This window comes from Periplaneta americana, chromosome 10 (assembly GCF_040183065.1).
Source record: "Periplaneta americana isolate PAMFEO1 chromosome 10, P.americana_PAMFEO1_priV1, whole genome shotgun sequence".
Taxonomy (NCBI): domain Eukaryota; kingdom Metazoa; phylum Arthropoda; class Insecta; order Blattodea; family Blattidae; genus Periplaneta; species Periplaneta americana.
In genome coordinates, this window is record NC_091126.1 from 176,115,932 (window position 1) to 176,136,641 (window position 20,710).

General features: G+C 36.2%; 2 protein-coding genes across 2 annotated transcripts in view; one reads left to right on the forward strand and one right to left on the reverse strand.

The window, feature by feature from the left end:
* Positions 1 to 20,710, reverse strand: part of LOC138708185 (bifunctional arginine demethylase and lysyl-hydroxylase JMJD6-like) — a 263,691-nt gene that overhangs the window by 84,056 nt on the left and 158,925 nt on the right. The gene's annotated exons all lie outside the window — the stretch shown is intronic.
* LOC138708184 (actin, muscle) lies at positions 12,478 to 14,374 on the forward strand. Its single transcript, XM_069838462.1, has one exon. The coding sequence runs from the start codon at positions 12,764 to 12,766 to the stop codon at positions 13,892 to 13,894; it is 1,131 nt and encodes a 376-aa protein (XP_069694563.1). The 5' UTR covers positions 12,478 to 12,763; the 3' UTR covers positions 13,895 to 14,374.

The window sequence follows — 20,710 nt, forward strand, 5'->3', positions numbered from 1 at the left end:
TATTTTGTTCTGGTGGTTAAATTAATTTCAGTCTCGTTACGTTTACTGGAACTAACCACCCTCCCGGCCTATTGCATTTATGGTATATGTTGCAGGGGTCGGCAGTAGAATTTTATTACGTTAGAGGGGAAAGGAATTTCATGCACTGAATACAGATGATTTTTCTTAAAGAAGGGTCGCTTTAGACTTTCATCTAAATGGCAGCATCTGGTAGTCTATGCACATTGATTTTCTTTGCTTGCATCCCACATGTAACGAAATTCAAATAGGTCTACACTAAAAACAACAGAAACAGCGGGAACTACAGATAACACATGGAAACAATACATGCATGTATCTACATACAGCTGAATAACAAGGGAAATATTTCCCAATTTTCTTTAAAGTACAACAACCATGTATACAAGATACACAACACAAAAATTCCTAACATTGCCAAGAGATAAATATTTGTAACGTAAATGAAACGTTAGACGACCAGCAAACAGATTGTAAAATTATCTATAATTTATATATAAAAAATACATGTAATAATTATAATACAAATGAATTGAAGTTCGGATATATTGGTGAAATCTAATAGGAAACAATTTATTCTATCCTGTAAACCAGTCATGTCAATTGATGCCCGTAGGAGCAAGCGCGCGCTTTAGAGCTCAGGAGAGCCTGAGCGCTTTACAGAGGAAAGGAAAGAGACAGGCGAAAGAGGTAGTATATCCCGCTTGGTCGAGCAATATTCAGGGATGCCCAGCACTGATTCAATTGGATAAAGGGAAGGGAAATTATTAAAACTATATCCATGTTAATTTTTAGATTTGTCTGAGAAGTGTAAGTGCATTATAAGAATGTAAGTTTTAATTTTAATTCTCATTTTTCACAAGTTTAATTTTTTTATTCAAAAGAAATATTTTCTCAACTTTTCGTTTAGAAAAGTGAAATTTTCAGGTATAGGCCTATTTATTTAGTAGCCTTACGGAATGTTTCCGTAAATCTAATATACCGTATACACGTATTACTGAAGATAGTGTATTGAAAATTTTGAAAATATTCGCATGGAAATTGTTTTTAAGGAAATAAATTAACAAAGCAACTACTGTTACATCATAAGCAAAAGATATGTGCCCATGTGTTGTAAAAATGTCAGCTCTAAAGCTTCAGCAGATTTCGAGAAAATAATTTAATATTCTGATGATAGGAAGTTGCTCACAAATATCACCTTAAAAGCATAATGCGATAAGAGTTTTGTTGTGTAATATTAGTTACACTTAAAAACAGATACAGTACCTAGGTAACTTTGCTTTGTACTGTAATATTGTTTTGATTACTTTTGTAAGGCTAAAGATACCATCAATATAAATTCCAACTTATCATGTCATACTCAATCTCTTTCTTTGGGATATCACTTTCTTTATGAATGATGTGCTTCATCCACTTAATACAGTATAATATTATACTACTATGGAATTTAAGCGAATATTCCTTCTTAACTCTCTATTATGTGATTAAGATTTAAAACACAAGTGCAATATTAAGAACTCAGTGTTAGTACTTTTGTTTTACAGACAATATAGATAATATTAAAAAGAAAGAAGCCATATAAAAATAACGACATAAAATTTCACGTTCCGTTTGAAGTTTGTGCACCACTGTTTTCTTAATCCAACAGGTTGCTTGTTCATATACACAACCCTTCCTCTTTCCATACTTAGCGCTTGCTGCCAGCGCACGACGTCAAAGTCAGAGAAATGCGCTTGCTTTGACATCACTGCTGTAAACCATCATCTACAGTCTTCAGTGATGCAGATTTTTTCTAACGTTTTAGACTTGACGCTTTAGACTTGTCAAGAAATGACAAACCAACATTTCCTTGTCTATCGCTGTGGAGCAACAGTTAGCATGTCTGACAGTGAAATGAATGGGAGCGGGTTCAAATTCTGTTTGGATAAAGTTACCTGGGAGGGTTTTGTTCCCCCTCAATCAACTGGAGCAGATTTCCTGGATATCTTTCGGTATTGGACTTCGTACTCATTTCGTATTTATTAAATTCAGCTCCATCTATCATTCTTCAATTGTTTCAGGTCGACCGAGGATGCAGCAGGTGTAGTATCGTGGTTTGCATGCAGATGACATCTGAGAAGACTGGAGAACTCTTACTAGGACGGATGGGCGTTCGTTGGATATTAATGTTGTGAATCTCGATATCTACTCTAACGCGCTTTTCAGGTCAATATAGGATTCAGCAGGATGTAGAAACGTGATTGGCATACAATTGTCATCGATATGAGGATGTTGCACCTGGGTGTCATGTAGCCGAATTGATAGATAGCACGAAACAGAGCATCACGGTACTTACTGAAATGCGGTCCTGCAGACTTCAATAATCTCTGTCTAAGGAAAAAGTAAGCCTCATGCTAGCGGTGCAAGTCTTCGGGCCTTCACCGTAATAGAGAAGAGAGAAAATCTATCACTTTCTTTGTTATTATAATTTCAGTAAAGAAATGTTTAAATAAAAAAAAAACACCTGCAAAGTATAACATAGCCTAACATCTGCATTTCAATAGCTCTTTTGCCAGGCCGTTCTCGACACCATTACCTGTGAACCTGTACACCAGTACAAACACTGTTTTCGACCTTCTTTATTACACTGTATTACTCTTGGTGGATGGTGTATCATATAGTTCATAGTCTAAATTGTGATTTACAAGCTATCATTAATTTAATTATACTTATTTGCAATTATTTCTTTGCAGTTCTGAAAACAATAGTTATGGGCTTTCACATTTGCAATCGGCATTAGAAGCAGTCGGGATGTCAGCCCTACGTGCTTATACCTTTAGTCCTAATAAAAATTCCTTTTTACTTATTTTTGTTGCGGTATGAGTGCGGCCAGAAGTACTAGATCAATGGAGGAAAAAAAACATGACCCTATTGGCAATCTAGCCTACGACCTTTCCGGTTTGCAGCGCAAGGTCTTCACCGCGACTAAAAGGAGAAGCTATGAGTTATTAGGTTAAATAATACCGTAGTTCCTTCTCTGTGTATCATAATCTATATGCCCAGTCACAACAAGACACACTATTGTCAGTCCCTCTCCACAGAAATTCGGCGTATTCTTCTTCTTTTACAATAGACACTATCCGTTCTTGGAATTCATTACCTATATATGTTATGGGCTGCTCGACCTTAAACGCTTTCAAGTCCAAAGTGAAACATCTTATTTTAGAACGCACAGTATCCCAGGTAGGGCTATATATTAGAATTAACAATTTAGTTTATAAAGTAATCATATAATTTAATTTGTCATCTAGTTTACGTAGGAAGTATTTAAGTTCGATAATCCTCTGGCTTATGCATATTTTTCTGTTCCGATTTTATCTTAGGTATACCTATAAAATCTATTATTGGAGAAAAATTCGTTCTGACGCCGGGAATCGAACCCAGGACCTCTCAGCTTTGCGCGATGAGTGCTCTTTCCATCTGATCTATGCCTAGACCTGACATACGGTACCGACGGAACTCTCTTTCTTTGTTCATCAGCGCGCAAAGCTGAGAGGTCCTGAGTTTGCTTCCCGGTCCCAAAACGAATTTTTCTCCAATAATAGATATCTACATGTATGACTAAACATAGTCATTGATTATTAAATGAAGACGGCGAGGTCCTCATATATGAATATAAAGTGTATATGTGTATACCTACAACTTTCTTTTGTATTTACATTATATTATCATTATTTCCTTTTTATCTTCTGGTTGAGTGGAAGAGAAGGCCTCACGGCCTTAACTCTACGAGAAATAATAAAGCATAATAATAATAATAATAATAATAATAATAATAAACCATTATTATTATTATTACCATTATTATTAATATTATTATATGCAGGTTATATTTGTTCATTGTTCATATTAATCGAAAAGAGAATTTTTCAACCCCTTGTGAAGAGATAGAACTCTAAATGGTTTGACGTGTGGGCCCTGAAATTTGTCATAATTCGTTGAAAAAGTTGAAAAGTTCGGTTCCGCGACAGATAAGAGTTTTGTTAGACGAAAATTAATGAAGAAAATGTAAAAGCTGGAATGGTTTAAAAGAAATCAAGATGTTAGAATTTAGAATTTATATAAGAAGTTGCGAGGCAACTGCAAATGAAGTGTACAGGGAACAGCGTGTAATGTTCATTTTTAGTGATTTTGTGGTGTAGAGCGCAACTGGGACTATACATAGAACTGTCCAATCACGAAGACTTTAAATGTTGGAATGTCTGTATAAAGTAGCGTTAAACTTTTGTGCACTGGCTAAACACCATGGATGTCAAAGATATTAAAACTTGATTTCCTCAATAATGCTCTTTTGTGACGTTCCCTGTTTTCCCTCTCACTCTTCAAATAAGCTACCCAAGAGAATGTAGAATTCTGAGACAACAATGCAAGTGGATCCTTATAGCTAGAGGGCGGAAAAATGTGCGTTACTATGCGATACAGGTTAGTTTGGTCTGAAGTATGGATTACGTCACAGGTACAAGCGCAATAACATAAATGCACTGCAAGAGGGCGGCAGTACAAGTAGGAACTAACAAAATGATCTTAAGTGTCAACTTCTAGTCGCATAGGAAAGAAAGCCAGGTGTTTACAATATTGTTTATTGCCTTTGTGCAAGTGGTAGTGTTGTGTAAAAGTGGTTTAAAATACCTAAGTCGAAGGATTTGTAATTAAACTGTCCAATAAATAAATACGGAAGAGAGATTTTGATTCCGCAAGGGGAAAATATTTTCTGTGTATTGCGCAAATGTGAAATTAAAATACGTAGGAAATATTACACAGAGCGGCATTATAACAGCAAGAAACATACTAAAAACGTACAAAGGTTTTCGACATCAAATAATGAGAAACATACGCGGTCTGAATTTAATGTGGATTTATGTAATATGATGATTTCTGCAAATATTCCGTTCAAGAAACTTGATAATCCACATTTTATAGGTGAATGAAAATTTTCACAAATTCTGCAAAAAGAATACCGGTTATACAGTTCTGTGTAACATTTTGAGTGGAGGGAAAAAGGACGATACTACGGTGTTTTTTTCCATTTGCACCTCTAACATCTTGTGACACAGAAAGTAGCTTTTCGATGTTGAAAAACTGTTTGAGTGAAAGATGTCGAACTTTCTCTTTCGATAATTTACGAATGTATATTGTGGTTCAGTATAATGCATCCTTTAATCATCAGGCGGTGGCAGGTAACATTTGAGTTAAGTTTTTAAATCATAATGACTATATTAAAACTTAATTCCAGTATTTATAGTTCGATTGAATGGAGTGGTGGGGTTCTCATTACCAAACTGTACTCTCTTGCCGCTGTTTACGTGAGTGAATGACAACAGTATAGTCCGTTGATACTGAACTTAAGGCATAACACACATCTTTCCGCCCTTTACTTACAACAAACCATTTTGAAATTAAGCAGATCGACAGAGTGATTTGTATCAACTTCAAAAACAGCAGCAGAAACGGAAAGTGACGCGGGATAGGTAAAGAAACAATTTGTTAATGAGTGGTGCATTCAGTAACTGCAGGATCCTGCCGGCCTAGGCAGAGCGATGGCGGAGTTGTGTTTGTGGTGAGCAAGGCCAAAGCTGTGAGGGATTTCTCAGGATTTTCCCGTTTTTGTCTCGCTATGCCACAAACACTCTCCACAATTCCTCTTTCATTATAATCTCCATTTTGAAAAATATTGCATCTCTTGTGTTTGCGTGACGCCGAATAGACCTACACCATGGTGGAGATTTCTCGCTGTTTTGTCCGAAGATTGGTAGGTGACAGAGGTAGTGGATTCTTCACGACTCACATTTGTACGAGCGTCGCAAGGTCCCGTCACTGGCGGGGAAATGAGGATTCATACAGATTTGTGAGTGATACGGATTTCACAGCTGGGGGAGTGTGTAGCGTGGCTTAGCCTGGCAGCACAGTGTTTCATCACGGATTCACGCAAGGCCTCTTCGGGCTGAAGAGTTAAGGGATGCTTCATGTCCCCCCGATAAGCATCTCTATATCTCCAAGATAATTTTTATACGTGACGGACTTATAGGGCAACCATGCTTTGCCGGGCTTATGGTCACATTGCACACGATCTCTCAACAGCATTTAAGCAACCTTCATGTGAGGTGCATTAAAATGGCTGAGTAATTTTATTTTTATAGTTAGAAAATTGAAATCTTAAAGCATTGAAATAAAAATATTGTTATTAGAAGACGAAAGAAGTGACTGGGTAAACAAAATTTTTTATATAGAGAGGAATATGACGCGTTTCATACTCTGTTCCAAAGACTGATGGAGCAACTACTTCAAGATTGTCAATATCTCAGAGTATACCGCCGAAAAGAATGAATTTGTTTCCACCGTCGATCTAACTCGAAGCATTTGTAGGAGGGTATGTCAGTGTAGAATGTCGGGCAAATACGGATGCAGTGTGATCACAACATAACCCGCCCAAATGCTATCATTGCTTAATGTTCTCGCGTGACTATGTGGTTAGTTATTTAGGAAATACACAATACTTTCCAAAATTTTCTTCTAAATGCTGGAAGAAGCTGTTAATGAATGAAGAAAAAATGACTGTCATGATTTGATTACTTAATAATAGCAATTTAAATCAATCAATCACATTTTTATAAATGAAAACGGGTTTACGTTTTCATGAAATCTGTGCAACATATTGAACAAAGATTTAGCGATTTGAAAATTGTCCTGAAAGTTCAGGAACCTCATCATATAGGTACAGAAATTGAAGTTCAAAGTATTGTATAACGAACAATCTAATGATTGATATTTGAATAAATTTTGCTCTTTCTGTGTAAAGGGGAATTAATGTTCATTTTACTGTAGGCCCAAAAGCATACAGCACCAACTCAACTGACTGACGGTCCGACTAGGGAGGACCGTAAATTTTACTTATTTAGTAGATCTTCAGCGGCTTTCCAAATATTTATCACTTCCAGTCGTAACTCAGCGAAGGATAACGGTTGGATCCTCCATAGAACAGTCTCCATTATGGACAACCATTTGATTACGAGTAGGCTCATTTAATTTGGTCTTTCCGTTCTTACCCAGCGTTCTTATATTCTCCGTGAATTTTATCAATTAAACATCTTGGAGTGAAGAAAGCAGGCTTTCAAATCTTATTAAGATAAAAATGTGTTCAGACGCTGACCGAGGAAATATAGTATGAATTTCAAAGTAACTAGACATCCAAATTCAAGGTCACCTATCGAATGTTATCGTGCTAGACTCCACAAGTAAGACTCGTTGTCTTTCAGAACTTGAGATAAAATACGATGTATCACCTAATTCTGCTTTTCCATTTTAGTCGGTTATTTAACGACACTGTATCAAGTATTAGGTTATTTGGCGACGATGGAATTGACGATAGCGAGATAATATTTGAAACGATTAGGCCGAGGATTCCCCATGAGATTACCTGACATTCTTGTCACAGTTAGGGAAACCCCCAGAAAAAACAACCGGGTAATCAGCCCACGCGGAAATCGAACCCACGGCCGATTGCAGCTCCGAATCAGCTGACAAACGCACCTACCGTCTCAGCCTCGCCGGTTTTACTTTCAGTTAACTTATCAACTTATCGGCAACAAATAGTTGAAAAAATCACTTTTCAATCAAATTGCAGAAATGAAAACGAAGAATAATGAAACGTCACACAGTATACTGCATCGTTGAATATTGCATATAACTATTCGCCAATTAGTAAAGATTTCATAGAATTGAAAACATATTTTGAAGCAAGGTATGCAATAATATGTATGTAGCGATTTGGTATTGAGTAGATCGAACTGAATAGTCTTCATCCAACGTGCCGAGTTTATGTCTGACATCCGAAGATGATTTTAGAGGGTGAGTAATGAGTATCCTCAATGACATATTGGGGCTTTCTTTATTCTGTCTTTGCAAGAAACAAACGTTTTCTTACGCATAATATAGGCTACTTCTATTAGTGTCGAGTACCGAATTTCCTCTCCCCACAGATTCTGTAGTTATAATTGCGATGCTTCGCCATAGACGTTTTCACCGGGACTTCCTGCTCACGTGGATACAGTGACATTGTCATACCAGTCATAAAAATAACACATGGAACACACTATGTCACAATGGAAAGCCGGTAAAGACCTATTTCTCTGTATAGAAACCATTTTCAAGAGGAGACTGTACCTCCATATCTTGCAATGTTAAATTTCTCAATTTTGGGTGCACTTTTCTCAGATGTTATAAAAGATACAAATGTAGAAAAAATAGGGCATATGTAACATACCTTTATGTATACAACCGGTTAAATAAATTTGAAGTTTCACGGAGCGGTTGCCAAAAAAAAAAACCTTGATAATATTTTTTGCATTAAGAATTACTACAAATTTTTTTTTTTTTTACTTTTGCTGAAGATAGAAATAATCTTATTTTTTTAACCTACTCTGTAAAATGCCATCACATTGATATTGCATATTAATTTCAGCCTTCTGGGTACAATACTTTCTGAGAAAAGTGCACCAATGTCACAAAAAGAAGAAAGTGCAGAAAAATGATGTCAAGGTTTCCATATCTTGCAATGTTAAACTCCTCAATTTTGGAAGCATTTTTGTCAGAAGTGATAAAAGGTACAAATATAGAAAAATAGGGCATATGCAACATCCTTCAGGTATATAATCGGCTAAATGAATTAAAAATTCCACTGAGCGGTTAGCAAAAAAAGTCATTGAAAAAATTTTTTACATTAAGAATTACTACAATATTTTTGCTGAAGATAGGGCTAAAAGCTGACAATTAGAAGAAATAAAATAATATTATCATTTTACACATATTAAAAATCAAAAATTCTTTTTTTTTTGTCAAAATTCGGTGTACAGACTCCCCTTAAATGAAGAGGTGGGAAAGTTTAATAATTTTTATATACGTACCTAAAATGGTCACGTAAAGAACAATAGATTGACACATTAACGTATCTGAACAATCATAATGATTGTTAATTATGAATAAGTAATAAATGACACTAAATAAACCTTCTTTGAAAGTGCATATGTAATAATATCTACGTGGTATGTTACACTAAATGGATCAATTTCGAGTTTAAATGTGTCTGATTACTTTCACTCTTAAGAGTATAACGAAACATATATTTCCTGAAATGTACTTTCTGCAACGGCAATATTTTGTATGCAAGAGAGAATAGTTACACCTAACAATATATTTTATATTTCACCATCATCATTATCACCATCGACGTCAAAGATTAGACCTTCTCTTGCGTCTCAAAATCGTTCACGGCACCTTTTCAAGGGCCGACGCAAATTTTCCTTTCCTGTAGGACTATACTGCAAGGCAATCTTGATTATTTTATATTTAATATTACAATTACTCAGTTCGGTTGTTAAGTAGCTAGATAGCTTGGAGATAAACATTTTGAAAACTAAACTAAGTGGAGAAAAAATTAATATATTGGTATGTCATTGAAGACATAAAAACAATTCAAATGAGGAGCCAGATTCTGAAGTTATTCCCTCCCTTTGGGATTACAGAGCAGAGAATTGTTTCGCTTTATAGTGAAAATGTGTCGACTATTTGAACCACATTTTCGACCAATTTAAAGGGATTCTTGAAAAAATATTGCTTCCATCATTTTTATCCTACCGCACGGTACATTTGACACCAGCACGTATAATCATAGTATCCAATATCCTGGTAATATTCTTACTAACTTGGAAACTAAAAATTTGTTCACAGTACACAGATTCACTTATTTCATTATTATTATTATTATTATTATTATTATTATTATTATTATTATTATTATTATTATTATTATTATTATTATTATCAGGTTGAATAATAATAACACAAAATTGCAAAAGCAATTAGGTTTAAATCTTTTTTGACTAAAAAAATTAGAATGGAAAGAATAAATGAAATAGAATTGAATGAAAAAAAAGAAAATAAATAAATAAATATATAAATAAATAAAGAAATAGGAAGGTGAACAAATACTGATTGTAACTACATACTAGAATGAGTTGAGTCTTGCACAAAACTAAAAGCAAGTGCAAGATTAAAAAAAAAATGTTTATTAAATATGTAAATTGTAGAAATTGTATTTAAATAATATTATATCTTTGCGTAAAAAAATTATTATAAAGTCTGTAATATAAGGGTTCAACTGATTACTTGTATGTACTTTGTCTGTGATCTATAATATAATAAATATCATATCATATTATTATCAGGTATGCAACATTGATAATATTCAATACTAAAATATGTGTGTGAATTTCTCACCGCAGGAGAATGCCTTTGTAATGATCATTCACTGAACATGTAGGATATTTGCTTAAATTTCTAGATATACGATGGCTGAATTCAGTTCCGAAAATTATTTTATCCAAACGTGTACGTTCGAGCTCAAATTTAACATTTTAAAGTTAATTTCCTCCCATAGTACTAACAGTCTGTATGTGCTCAATAAGCAGAAAAGTTACCCGAACTGGTAAAAAAATGACTTTGTTATGCGCATATTCGTAATGTTACCAAGGTATCGAGTTTATTTCTTATTTTTCTCTGTTTCTCCCTTCAATATTAGTTTTATATTAAATTTTCCATCACTAACTTCAGCAGAAATGAAAATAAAATGGATAGAAATGTATTAAAACTACCTTGAATGCCTTTGGGCATTATTTTTTAACACATACAAACTAATACAATATTTGTGCAGTCGTTAAATTACGTGGCAACTATACTCGTGACGTTATAATATTTTGTGTGCATAGCAGAATGAGAAGAAAACTTTTTCTTCAAAAGTTTTCAAGTCACAAATAAAATTACGCTGCAAATGGCGGTGAAACTATCCCGTCACGCCGTCAGGGTGGAAGTAATGTTTTATTAATATTGCATTTAGTCGATTAGGGTAGGCTACAAATAGACAGCAATGTAACGCAATATAAACTCATTATATGAGAAATAGAGACAAATCGAACGAGTATCACAACAGGTTTTGATTAAGAATTCGCCGCAATGTAGGAATTAATTAATAATCACTTTCGTTTTACTTTATTTTTACAACACTGGGACTTTGAATATTTAATCACATTTAAACGACAATAAAAATCCATATCTAAGTTCGAAAGTCAAATTACTCTTCAAATATTATATTAATGGCCATGCCTAACTTCGTCATGACAGCAATATTTCATTTTAATCCAACACATTTAATAAACCAATAAAAAATACGACCAGTCAGTTTTGGACAATTAAAATCTATTATATTAAGCCTCCACGTCAGCAATAAATAATATAATTTATTTACTTAAATTTATAATATTAATATTTATATTAAAATATTTTACAGAAGTAAGAAAAGTCGCATAGTATTCTCTATATAATCATAGAATTTCGATTATACAATTGAAATTTTGCTACATTCTGTGAACGTCACATAAAGCTGATGTTAGTACATTTTAAGATTGTGAATGCACTGCATTTAGATTTTCAATGTTAGTAAGGCTGCTTTTTAGTGGGGAGGTGGACGCGACACTGGAAGTCACAGTTTAATATTTTACTTGTTATTATGCCTTCTAGTCGTAGTAGTCGTGTAAATATTTTTGCGAACCTAATAACGCTATACGAAGAATTAGTGTTTGTAAATCTGTATCCGCCTCTGCCACAGAGCTCAAGCGCACACTTCTGTTACAAAATCCTTGAATGTGCCTAATTACCTTCAGTTCACTATTGCAAATGTAGAATATATAGACATGAAATTCCACACACATATATTTTAGGAATTTTAGTTGAAATCACCGCATTCAAAACATGAAATATAAATCCGTGTGCATTGATTGACAGACTGTATGATCTCTCGGTGGCTCCATATAATACGTCAAACGACGTGCTAATCCACCACAGCCGCCACAATCAATGCCGTACCTCCTACAAACACCTTTTTTGCTTATAGAATAAAAATGTGAGAAGAAAGAAAATAAATAACGACGATTAAAATGAAAGGAAGCGAAACGTATCTCCTCCATTTTCCGCACCCTTACAGCCATTCACTCTGTAAAATCCTATTCAAATTGGGCGAATTAAATGAAATGACGGAACACACTTCCGATTGTCGCGAGAATTTTTTGTGCGTAAGGCGCATATTGCAAATTTTATTTCCGGTGATTCTAGAAGTGTTAACACTAATGAGCACCGAGTGCAGATCTTTTATCGGGGATTCAACTTGTCCCAAATTGAACGAGAAAGAGTCGATCACGGTGCTGCGTGAATCGCGCCACGAGTAGCGAACACTGTGCTGCCCGCCGCCTGCCGCCACACTACCGCGCTGCCCGCCACAACAATCGCCGCTGGCAACAATGAGGAAGAGTGGCGTGGCGTGGCGCCCCCACCCCCGGCCCCCGGCCCCCGCCCGCCGCCGCCGCCGCGCGCGACTTGGCATACGACGTTCGTCTTTTTTCTTCCGTCAGCGGGAGGCACGCCAGCCGTCCCTATATGGTGAAGGGTACCTCCTGCGCACACGCCGGTGCGTGGACCGGGGATTCCCTTGTAAGGCCGCCGATATTTTTGGCTCCCCTTAGAGTGGCGGGCCACGGCCGAGAATATAGATAGCGGGCACTCGGGGAGGAACTTCAGTCGCTGCTAAGACACTGAGCAGAAGCACGCCGGCCGGAGCTAAGTGTTGTTCCAGGGTTGACAACTACAGAGAAGGCTAACCAACATGTGTGACGACGACGTAGCTGCGCTGGTAGTGGACAATGGCTCCGGCATGTGCAAGGCCGGTTTCGCCGGCGATGACGCTCCTCGCGCCGTGTTTCCATCCATCGTGGGCCGACCCCGCCACCAGGGCGTCATGGTGGGTATGGGTCAGAAAGACAGCTATGTAGGTGATGAGGCCCAGTCCAAGAGAGGTATCCTCACCCTCAAGTACCCGATCGAACATGGAATCATCACCAACTGGGACGACATGGAGAAGATCTGGCATCACACATTCTACAATGAACTCCGAGTGGCTCCAGAGGAACACCCCATCCTGCTCACCGAGGCGCCCCTCAACCCCAAGGCCAACAGGGAGAAGATGACTCAGATCATGTTTGAGACCTTCAACACCCCCGCCATGTACGTCGCCATCCAGGCAGTGCTGTCCCTGTACGCCTCCGGTCGTACCACCGGTATCGTGCTGGACTCCGGTGACGGTGTCTCCCACACCGTACCCATCTATGAAGGCTACGCTCTGCCCCATGCCATCCTGCGTCTGGACTTGGCCGGTCGCGACTTGACCGACTACCTGATGAAGATCCTCACCGAGCGTGGCTACAGCTTCACAACCACCGCCGAGCGGGAAATTGTCCGTGACATCAAGGAGAAGCTGTGCTATGTCGCCCTGGACTTCGAGCAGGAAATGGCAACTGCCGCCGCCTCCACCTCTCTGGAGAAGTCCTACGAATTGCCTGATGGCCAGGTCATCACCATCGGCAACGAGCGTTTCCGCTGCCCCGAGGCTCTGTTCCAGCCTTCCTTCCTGGGTATGGAATCCTGCGGCATCCACGAGACCGTGTACAACTCCATCATGAAGTGCGACGTGGACATCCGTAAGGACCTGTACGCCAACACTGTCCTTTCCGGTGGCACCACCATGTACCCCGGTATTGCTGACAGGATGCAGAAGGAAATCACTGCCCTCGCGCCCTCAACCATCAAGATCAAGATCATCGCTCCCCCTGAGAGGAAGTACTCCGTCTGGATCGGCGGATCCATCCTGGCTTCCCTGTCCACCTTCCAGCAGATGTGGATCTCCAAGCAGGAGTACGATGAGTCCGGCCCTGGAATCGTCCACCGCAAATGCTTCTAAGCTAACAACCGCCCACCCGCCCGCGACGGCGCCTGCACGACATCGACAACAAGGATAACATCATGAGGAGTGAACGTCACAATCAACATTCTACAGTGATAGAAAACAGTGTATGTAGCGGTCACTCATTCCCTTGCGCGTGATGATTGATGATTGTATTGTCTGTAACCCTGTTGTCCAATGTAAAATGTTTATTTTCGATTATGTCAATCAATTGACTGAAAATCTTTGAGAAGATGTTAATTTTGTACAAGATGTACGCCTGATGACGGGCATGAAATTCGACACAGGCGACAGTACGTCATGGAATAAATGCAACTTGCAAGGTGTAAATATGTAAGAGTTGGTTATTTATGTGTCTACCCTAACCAACTTCTGTCCAACTCAATCATATCTCGCATTGTTTTCTTGTAAAAGTACATCATTGTTGTTAAGTGCTCACATTGAGAACTTGGTAAATAAATTATTTACTAAAATTGACAGCACTTGTCAGAATGCCGAATATGTGGGTGAAAGGGGGGAGGGAGGGTAGAGAGGATGAGCTGTTGGGAAGCAAGCACGATGCCAAGACCTATCCCTATCCCTCTCCCCGATCCCGCAAACCCCACCACGCTTCATCCCGACCACAGAGCCAAGAATGGTAAGGCACAGGGAGGGATGCACATCGAGCTACGTAACACGAAATAGCAAATAGCATCCAGACACTCAGCTGTTGTGACGGCCTTCTATAAATACATCTCAAGGCTGCTTCGTCGCCACCTGCTGGGGGAGCACCGATGCATTCCACCACGAGCCGAGAATACTTTCTTCACCCAATTTAACTGCGCTGCATCAGTCCCTTGGACTCTGCGGAATCACTTACGACCTGATGCCTTGTGGGAGTTCATTGCACATTTGAAAAAGAAATCCCACCTCCGAATCCTTTCCTTGAACTTACATTAGGCCTCAGGAATCAACATGCAGAATTTAACATTGCCTCAGAAATGAAATTTTCCCTTCTTGTACAACCATTCGCCATTGTTAGTTTGTATAATATTACTTTGTGGATGGTCAGTGATTTTAAATACACTTTAATGGTAACAATTTAATGAATGGGTATCAGTAGGTTTCTTAAAGAATTTTGAAGGGATTTACCCTGTTTAATTAACACTGTTGGAGTTATTTAAAGTCACTGCAAAGAGAATTGATGCTGCAGAAACTTATTTACATCCTTTATTGAACTGTCCCATGTTACTGAAATACGAGTATTCTGAGACGATGCCAATCATGAAATAATGAAGTAGACTAATAGTCGACCCAAGCATCGGACAAAACTTCCCACTGTAGTTCAACTTACAATCATACCTAGCCCATCCTTGGAAGAAAAGTAGGCCTAATACAATTTAGCAGCATCCATTATATAACAGTCAGAATATTAGTATTAACTATTGCGCTAGAAAATAATCTACGCACTAATTCCTGCACCTGACAAAACTGTCAATGACGTGTTCAGACTAGTATATAACTGAAGAGGTGAGAATGATACAATCCTAAACCGCAAAGACAAACCTTTATAAGAGAGCATATTGAAAGTTTAGAGTCCAATGCTATAAGGTGCGGTATCAGAATTTCTTCAACATGTATTTCTGTTATTTGTTGACTAAATTTTACAATATTTTACTAGTAGCTTCCCTATATTTTTTTAAGAAATGAACTTGCACAAAACACCGTTTCTGATAAAAGTATGGCTTTGGATTGTATCATTCTCATCATAATTTTCTCGTTGCTTTATTGGCGTTTGGTTAAATATATTCCCTCTTTGTTTTTGACGATCCTGCGTAAAGTTAAAACTTTTGTGCCTTCGAAACTTTTTCTTGCGGGTAATTAAAATTCCACTGTTATTGATATAGATTTTGGAGTTGTCACTTACGTACAAAATAATTGAACATAACTTTAAAGTGACGATACAAATTAATTGTTAGACAACAACAATAATAAAAAAACAATGAAAATGTCTATAAAGAAACAAAAATAAAATGTAAAGACAAAATACGAAATCGTTTAATAATTATTAATTACAATTAGGAAAGGATAATATAAAAATAAATTATTAAATTATTATGTAAAAATCTATAATTTCTTTCTTAAACGTAATGCATGTTCAGTTTATAAATATCAGGGACTTTTTCTAATAAAATATTGTACGATTTTGTACCATAACAAAAACTATGACTTGACTCGGACGTCGTGTAACACCTTGTTTCTTCTGAAGGGAGGAGGCTATTCGTCTAGTGTTACAAGAGCGGGGATGTGTCTTATAAATAAGTTGATGTTTGTGAAAGAAAACGAAAAGCAATGAATATTTTAATACTAGGAAATGTTTTACTTAAATTTGATGCCTAAATAAATGCTGTTGATAATTCACAGCATGCATGAAAAAGATATTCTCGGTAAAAGCGGCCAAAACACAGATTCTTGAAATAATTATTAAAAGTTACTGAAATGATTGCAGCTTTATTGTTAATTAATTTCTCGTATTTAACACGTGATATAAACAAGGTGCTGCTAGCTCACGAGAAATGTGAGCCAAATTAATTCATTTCTGGTTTTAATTTCCATTCGAAAACATTTTTTAGTTACTGTCTGTTTAAGACCTCTACATTTTCAAGTGAAAGTTAGTCATGTAAGTACAAAAGAGGGACGCTGTTGCTGTTTAATCCGCCTGTCATTATGGTCGTTACGATATGCTATAATGAAAGAGACTATGGCGATGACGCACTTGTTTATGTAATGTTTACAGCTCCCACTAAAGTGATATCCTGAGCAAAGTAATATCAGTTTGAGTATGACTAGAAACAAGTTGACCAGCATGAATAAATAAATCGGCAAGAAAGTGAGACACAACAGATATAAATTTCTTTGTTTTACTTGGCTCCTATTATAATACCGCTATGGGTAGAAATATCAACACGAGTAGCACTGTCACCAGCATTGAAACCACTGCCGAGGGTAACATTACACACCAAAAATAACCTTCTTCTTCTTCTTCTTCTTCTTCTTCTTCTTCCTACCACGTATTAAGCCTTCTGGCATGTTCCGGTCTCACTCCATCGTTCCAGCGGACGGCCCATATAGGCATATAATAAAATAATGTATATATGTATATATATTGCAAACTACATATACATACATGTCATAAATTGCACACACACATATATATAATATTACATACATACATACATACATACATACATACATACATACATAATTATAAACGATACATAGTGAATTAAGGGTATAACAGCAATAAAAATAACGGGAACATTGAAGCAAATGGACTAATTATTTTTACAGTAGTTGAAATGCGCAATATTCCGTCAACAAAGCAAATGTGTATGTGTATGTATTTATTCACATTGCAAATGGGTATATACCCGGTGGCAGTGGTAACTAATTACACTCAATAATGACAATTAATAATAAGTAATAATAATAATAATAATTTATTTAATCTGACAGGATTAAGGCCATAAGGCCTTCTCTTCCATCCTACCAGATAGCACATATAAATACAAAAAAGAAATACAAACACTGATGAAAATGATACAAATTAAGTTAAAGCCCTATAGAGGGTCAACAGAATCAAAAGTACATTATAGTGCTCTCATCGAGCTGATACAACGAAAAGAAAGAAAACAGAGATAGCAATGATGATATTGATAACTGTCAATAATAATAATAATAATAATAATAATAATAATAATAATAATAATAATAATAATAATAATAATAATAATAAACACAACTAATAAAAAACAATAATTAATAATAATAATAATAATAATAATAATATTAATAATAATAAAAATTGGAGATTTATCCTTCGAAGAGGTGGAAAAACTCAAATATCTTGGAGCAACAGTAACAAATATAAATGACACTCGGGAGGAAATTAAACGCAGAATAAATATGGGAAATGAGTGTTATTATTCCGTTGAGAAGCTCTTATCATCCAGTCTGCTGTAAAAAAAAATCTGAAAGTTAGAATTTATAAAACAGTTACATTACCGGTTCTTCTGTATGGTTGTGAAACTTGGACTCTCACTCTGAGAGAGGAACATAGGTTAAGGGTGTTTGAGAATAAGGTGCTTAGGAAAATATTTGGGGTTAAGAGGGATGAAGTTACAGGAGAATGGAGAGTTACACAACGCAGAACTGCACGCATTGTATTCTTCACCTGACATAATTGGGAACATTAAATCCAGACGTTTGAGATGGGCAGGGCATGTAGCACATATGGGCGAATCCAGAAATGCATATAGAGTGTTAGTTGGGAGGCCGGAGGGAAAAAGACCTTTAGGGAGGCCGAGACGCAGATAGGAGGATAATATTAAAATGGATTTGAGGGAGGTGGAATATGATGATAGAGACTGGATTAATCTTGCTTAGGATAGATACCAATGGCGGGCTTATGTGAGGGCGGCAATGAACCTCCGGGTTCCTTAAAAGCCAGTAAGTAAGTAAGCAATAATAATAATAATAATAATAATAATAATAATAATAATAATAATAATAATAATAATAATAATAACAAGGAGCATCCTAAATTAAATGAAGCATGGTCACTTAAAATAACATTTAAAGTAAATTAAATTTGTATCTTAACCCTAAGTTCGAACTAAGACCCACGAGTGTGACAGGTTCGTACCTGCACCAGTACCTTTCGGCACTACACTTATTTCGCTGTCAACTCACTCACTGCACTGATTATACCTGATTTCACTAACACTTCTAACCATTTCACTGTTCAAATACTTTGCACAGCCACTTCACTGACACCAACACACTTCACTTACACAATAGACTTCACTGACACTACACATTTCACTGACACAATACACTTCCTCACTGATAGAACACTTCAAATAACAAGATATCAATTACACCCTTTAAGTAGTGTGTATAATATACTACTGTCTATTAGTAAAGTCCTTAAGCCTATTTTAAATACATTTTTGGTTATTGGTAAAGCCTTTAGTAAGTCTGCAGGTAAAGCATTCCAGTTCCTGATAGTACGATTGAGAAAAGAAAACTTTCCAGTTTCCGTCCTCTGTCTTCTTTCCCTCAATTTATATGAGTGGTCGTTTCTTGAGTAATTTGGCGGCTGCAACCTATTTTTTATTTCTCTCCAGGCAGGCTCACCTCTGTTTGTTTTGAACATTGCCCATAATCGAATTTGCATTTTCCGGTCCGTGAGTGTGTCCCATTTTAATGGTGAATTATTACGACAACACTTGAGAGCCCGTTTTTGAAATGAGTGAAGGAATCAAATAAATGTTAAAATTCAGGATTGTGCTCATTACATTCCACAAGAATCACTTCAAACTCCACCATTTCAGTCCTTAAATTTATGAATTTAAAACACCTGATTGCAGTTCTCCCAAAATCCACATTATTTTGTTAATGTCTTGTATCGAAATAAATCATTCTGTGAATACCATTCGGTATAGAAGAGAGAAAAAAATAGTTATCAGTTTAATAGAGTCGTTACGCATTTGTCTGAAAACATTTGGTCGATAGAGAGATAATTGATTTTAAGTACTGTCAGTGAAACTACTTACAGTTTTGTAGGTTCATTTAATAGATACAAATTATGTAACTATATTAAATTAATTACATTCCTCTTTATTATCAGTATTTCTAAATACACGAAATAACATTTATGTCCACCTTGTCAATGGAATGGAATATGCGAGTCATAAAAGTTCCAAGATAGGTTCACCCAATGGTTTGCAAGACTAAGTTCTCCGCTCGACTATTTCACGTTACTGCACGGTCTCTAAATTCAATGGAGTTAATGGCACTCAAATTAGTCCAACGGTTTACCTGATATTTCCCTTGTATATCAGAAAACCTCGGAAAAAATAACTCCAAACAGGAATTGAACCCATGCCACGGCACAGCTTTTGGACACGAGTCCTGTCCAGTATGTCCCAAACCAAGCCGATGTAGCTAGCCGCTAGGGTACGGGATGCAATAACATCGATGTTAGTTAGACTGGGGACAAAAGTAAGTTTAAAAAACAGGACTGACAAAAGATTTAAACAGACAATTTTGTTGCCAGTCGGTTTCAAAGATGAAAATAAGCGACAGAATCCTTTATAAAGTTTCTAAATGTAATGCTACAAATTCACTGTCTTGACGGAAGAACACATACACAAGTAAGTCACCCGGAAGATTTAGCAAGTGAAAGTAGCTGTAAAGGATGTCGGAGATAGGTTTCTCAATAGAAAAAAGCTTAAGGGCTGGAGGAAAGATAGGAGTGTTAAAGTATTGTTCAGTATAGTATTCTTGTACGAGATTCCTCTAGCTGTCAAACAAAGCACTCATACTGATAAAAATAAATAACTAAATATATAATTAAATAACTAAATAAATAAATAACTAAATAAATAACTAAATAAATTAATAAATAACTAAATAAATAAATACCCAACTAAATAAATAACTAACTAACTAAATAAATAAATGACTAACTAAATAAATGACTAACTAAATAAATGACTAACTAAATAATTAAATAAATGATTAAATAGATAAATAAATAAATAAATAAATAAATAAATAACTAAATAAATAATTAACTAAATAAATAACTAAATAAATAAATGACTAACTAACTAAATAAATAAATGACTAAATAAATAAATAAATAACTAAATAAATAACTAGCTAATTAAATACATAACTAAATAAATAAGTAAATAAATGACTAAGTAACTAAATAAATAAATGACTAAGTAACTAAATAAATAAATTACTAAATAAATAAATAAA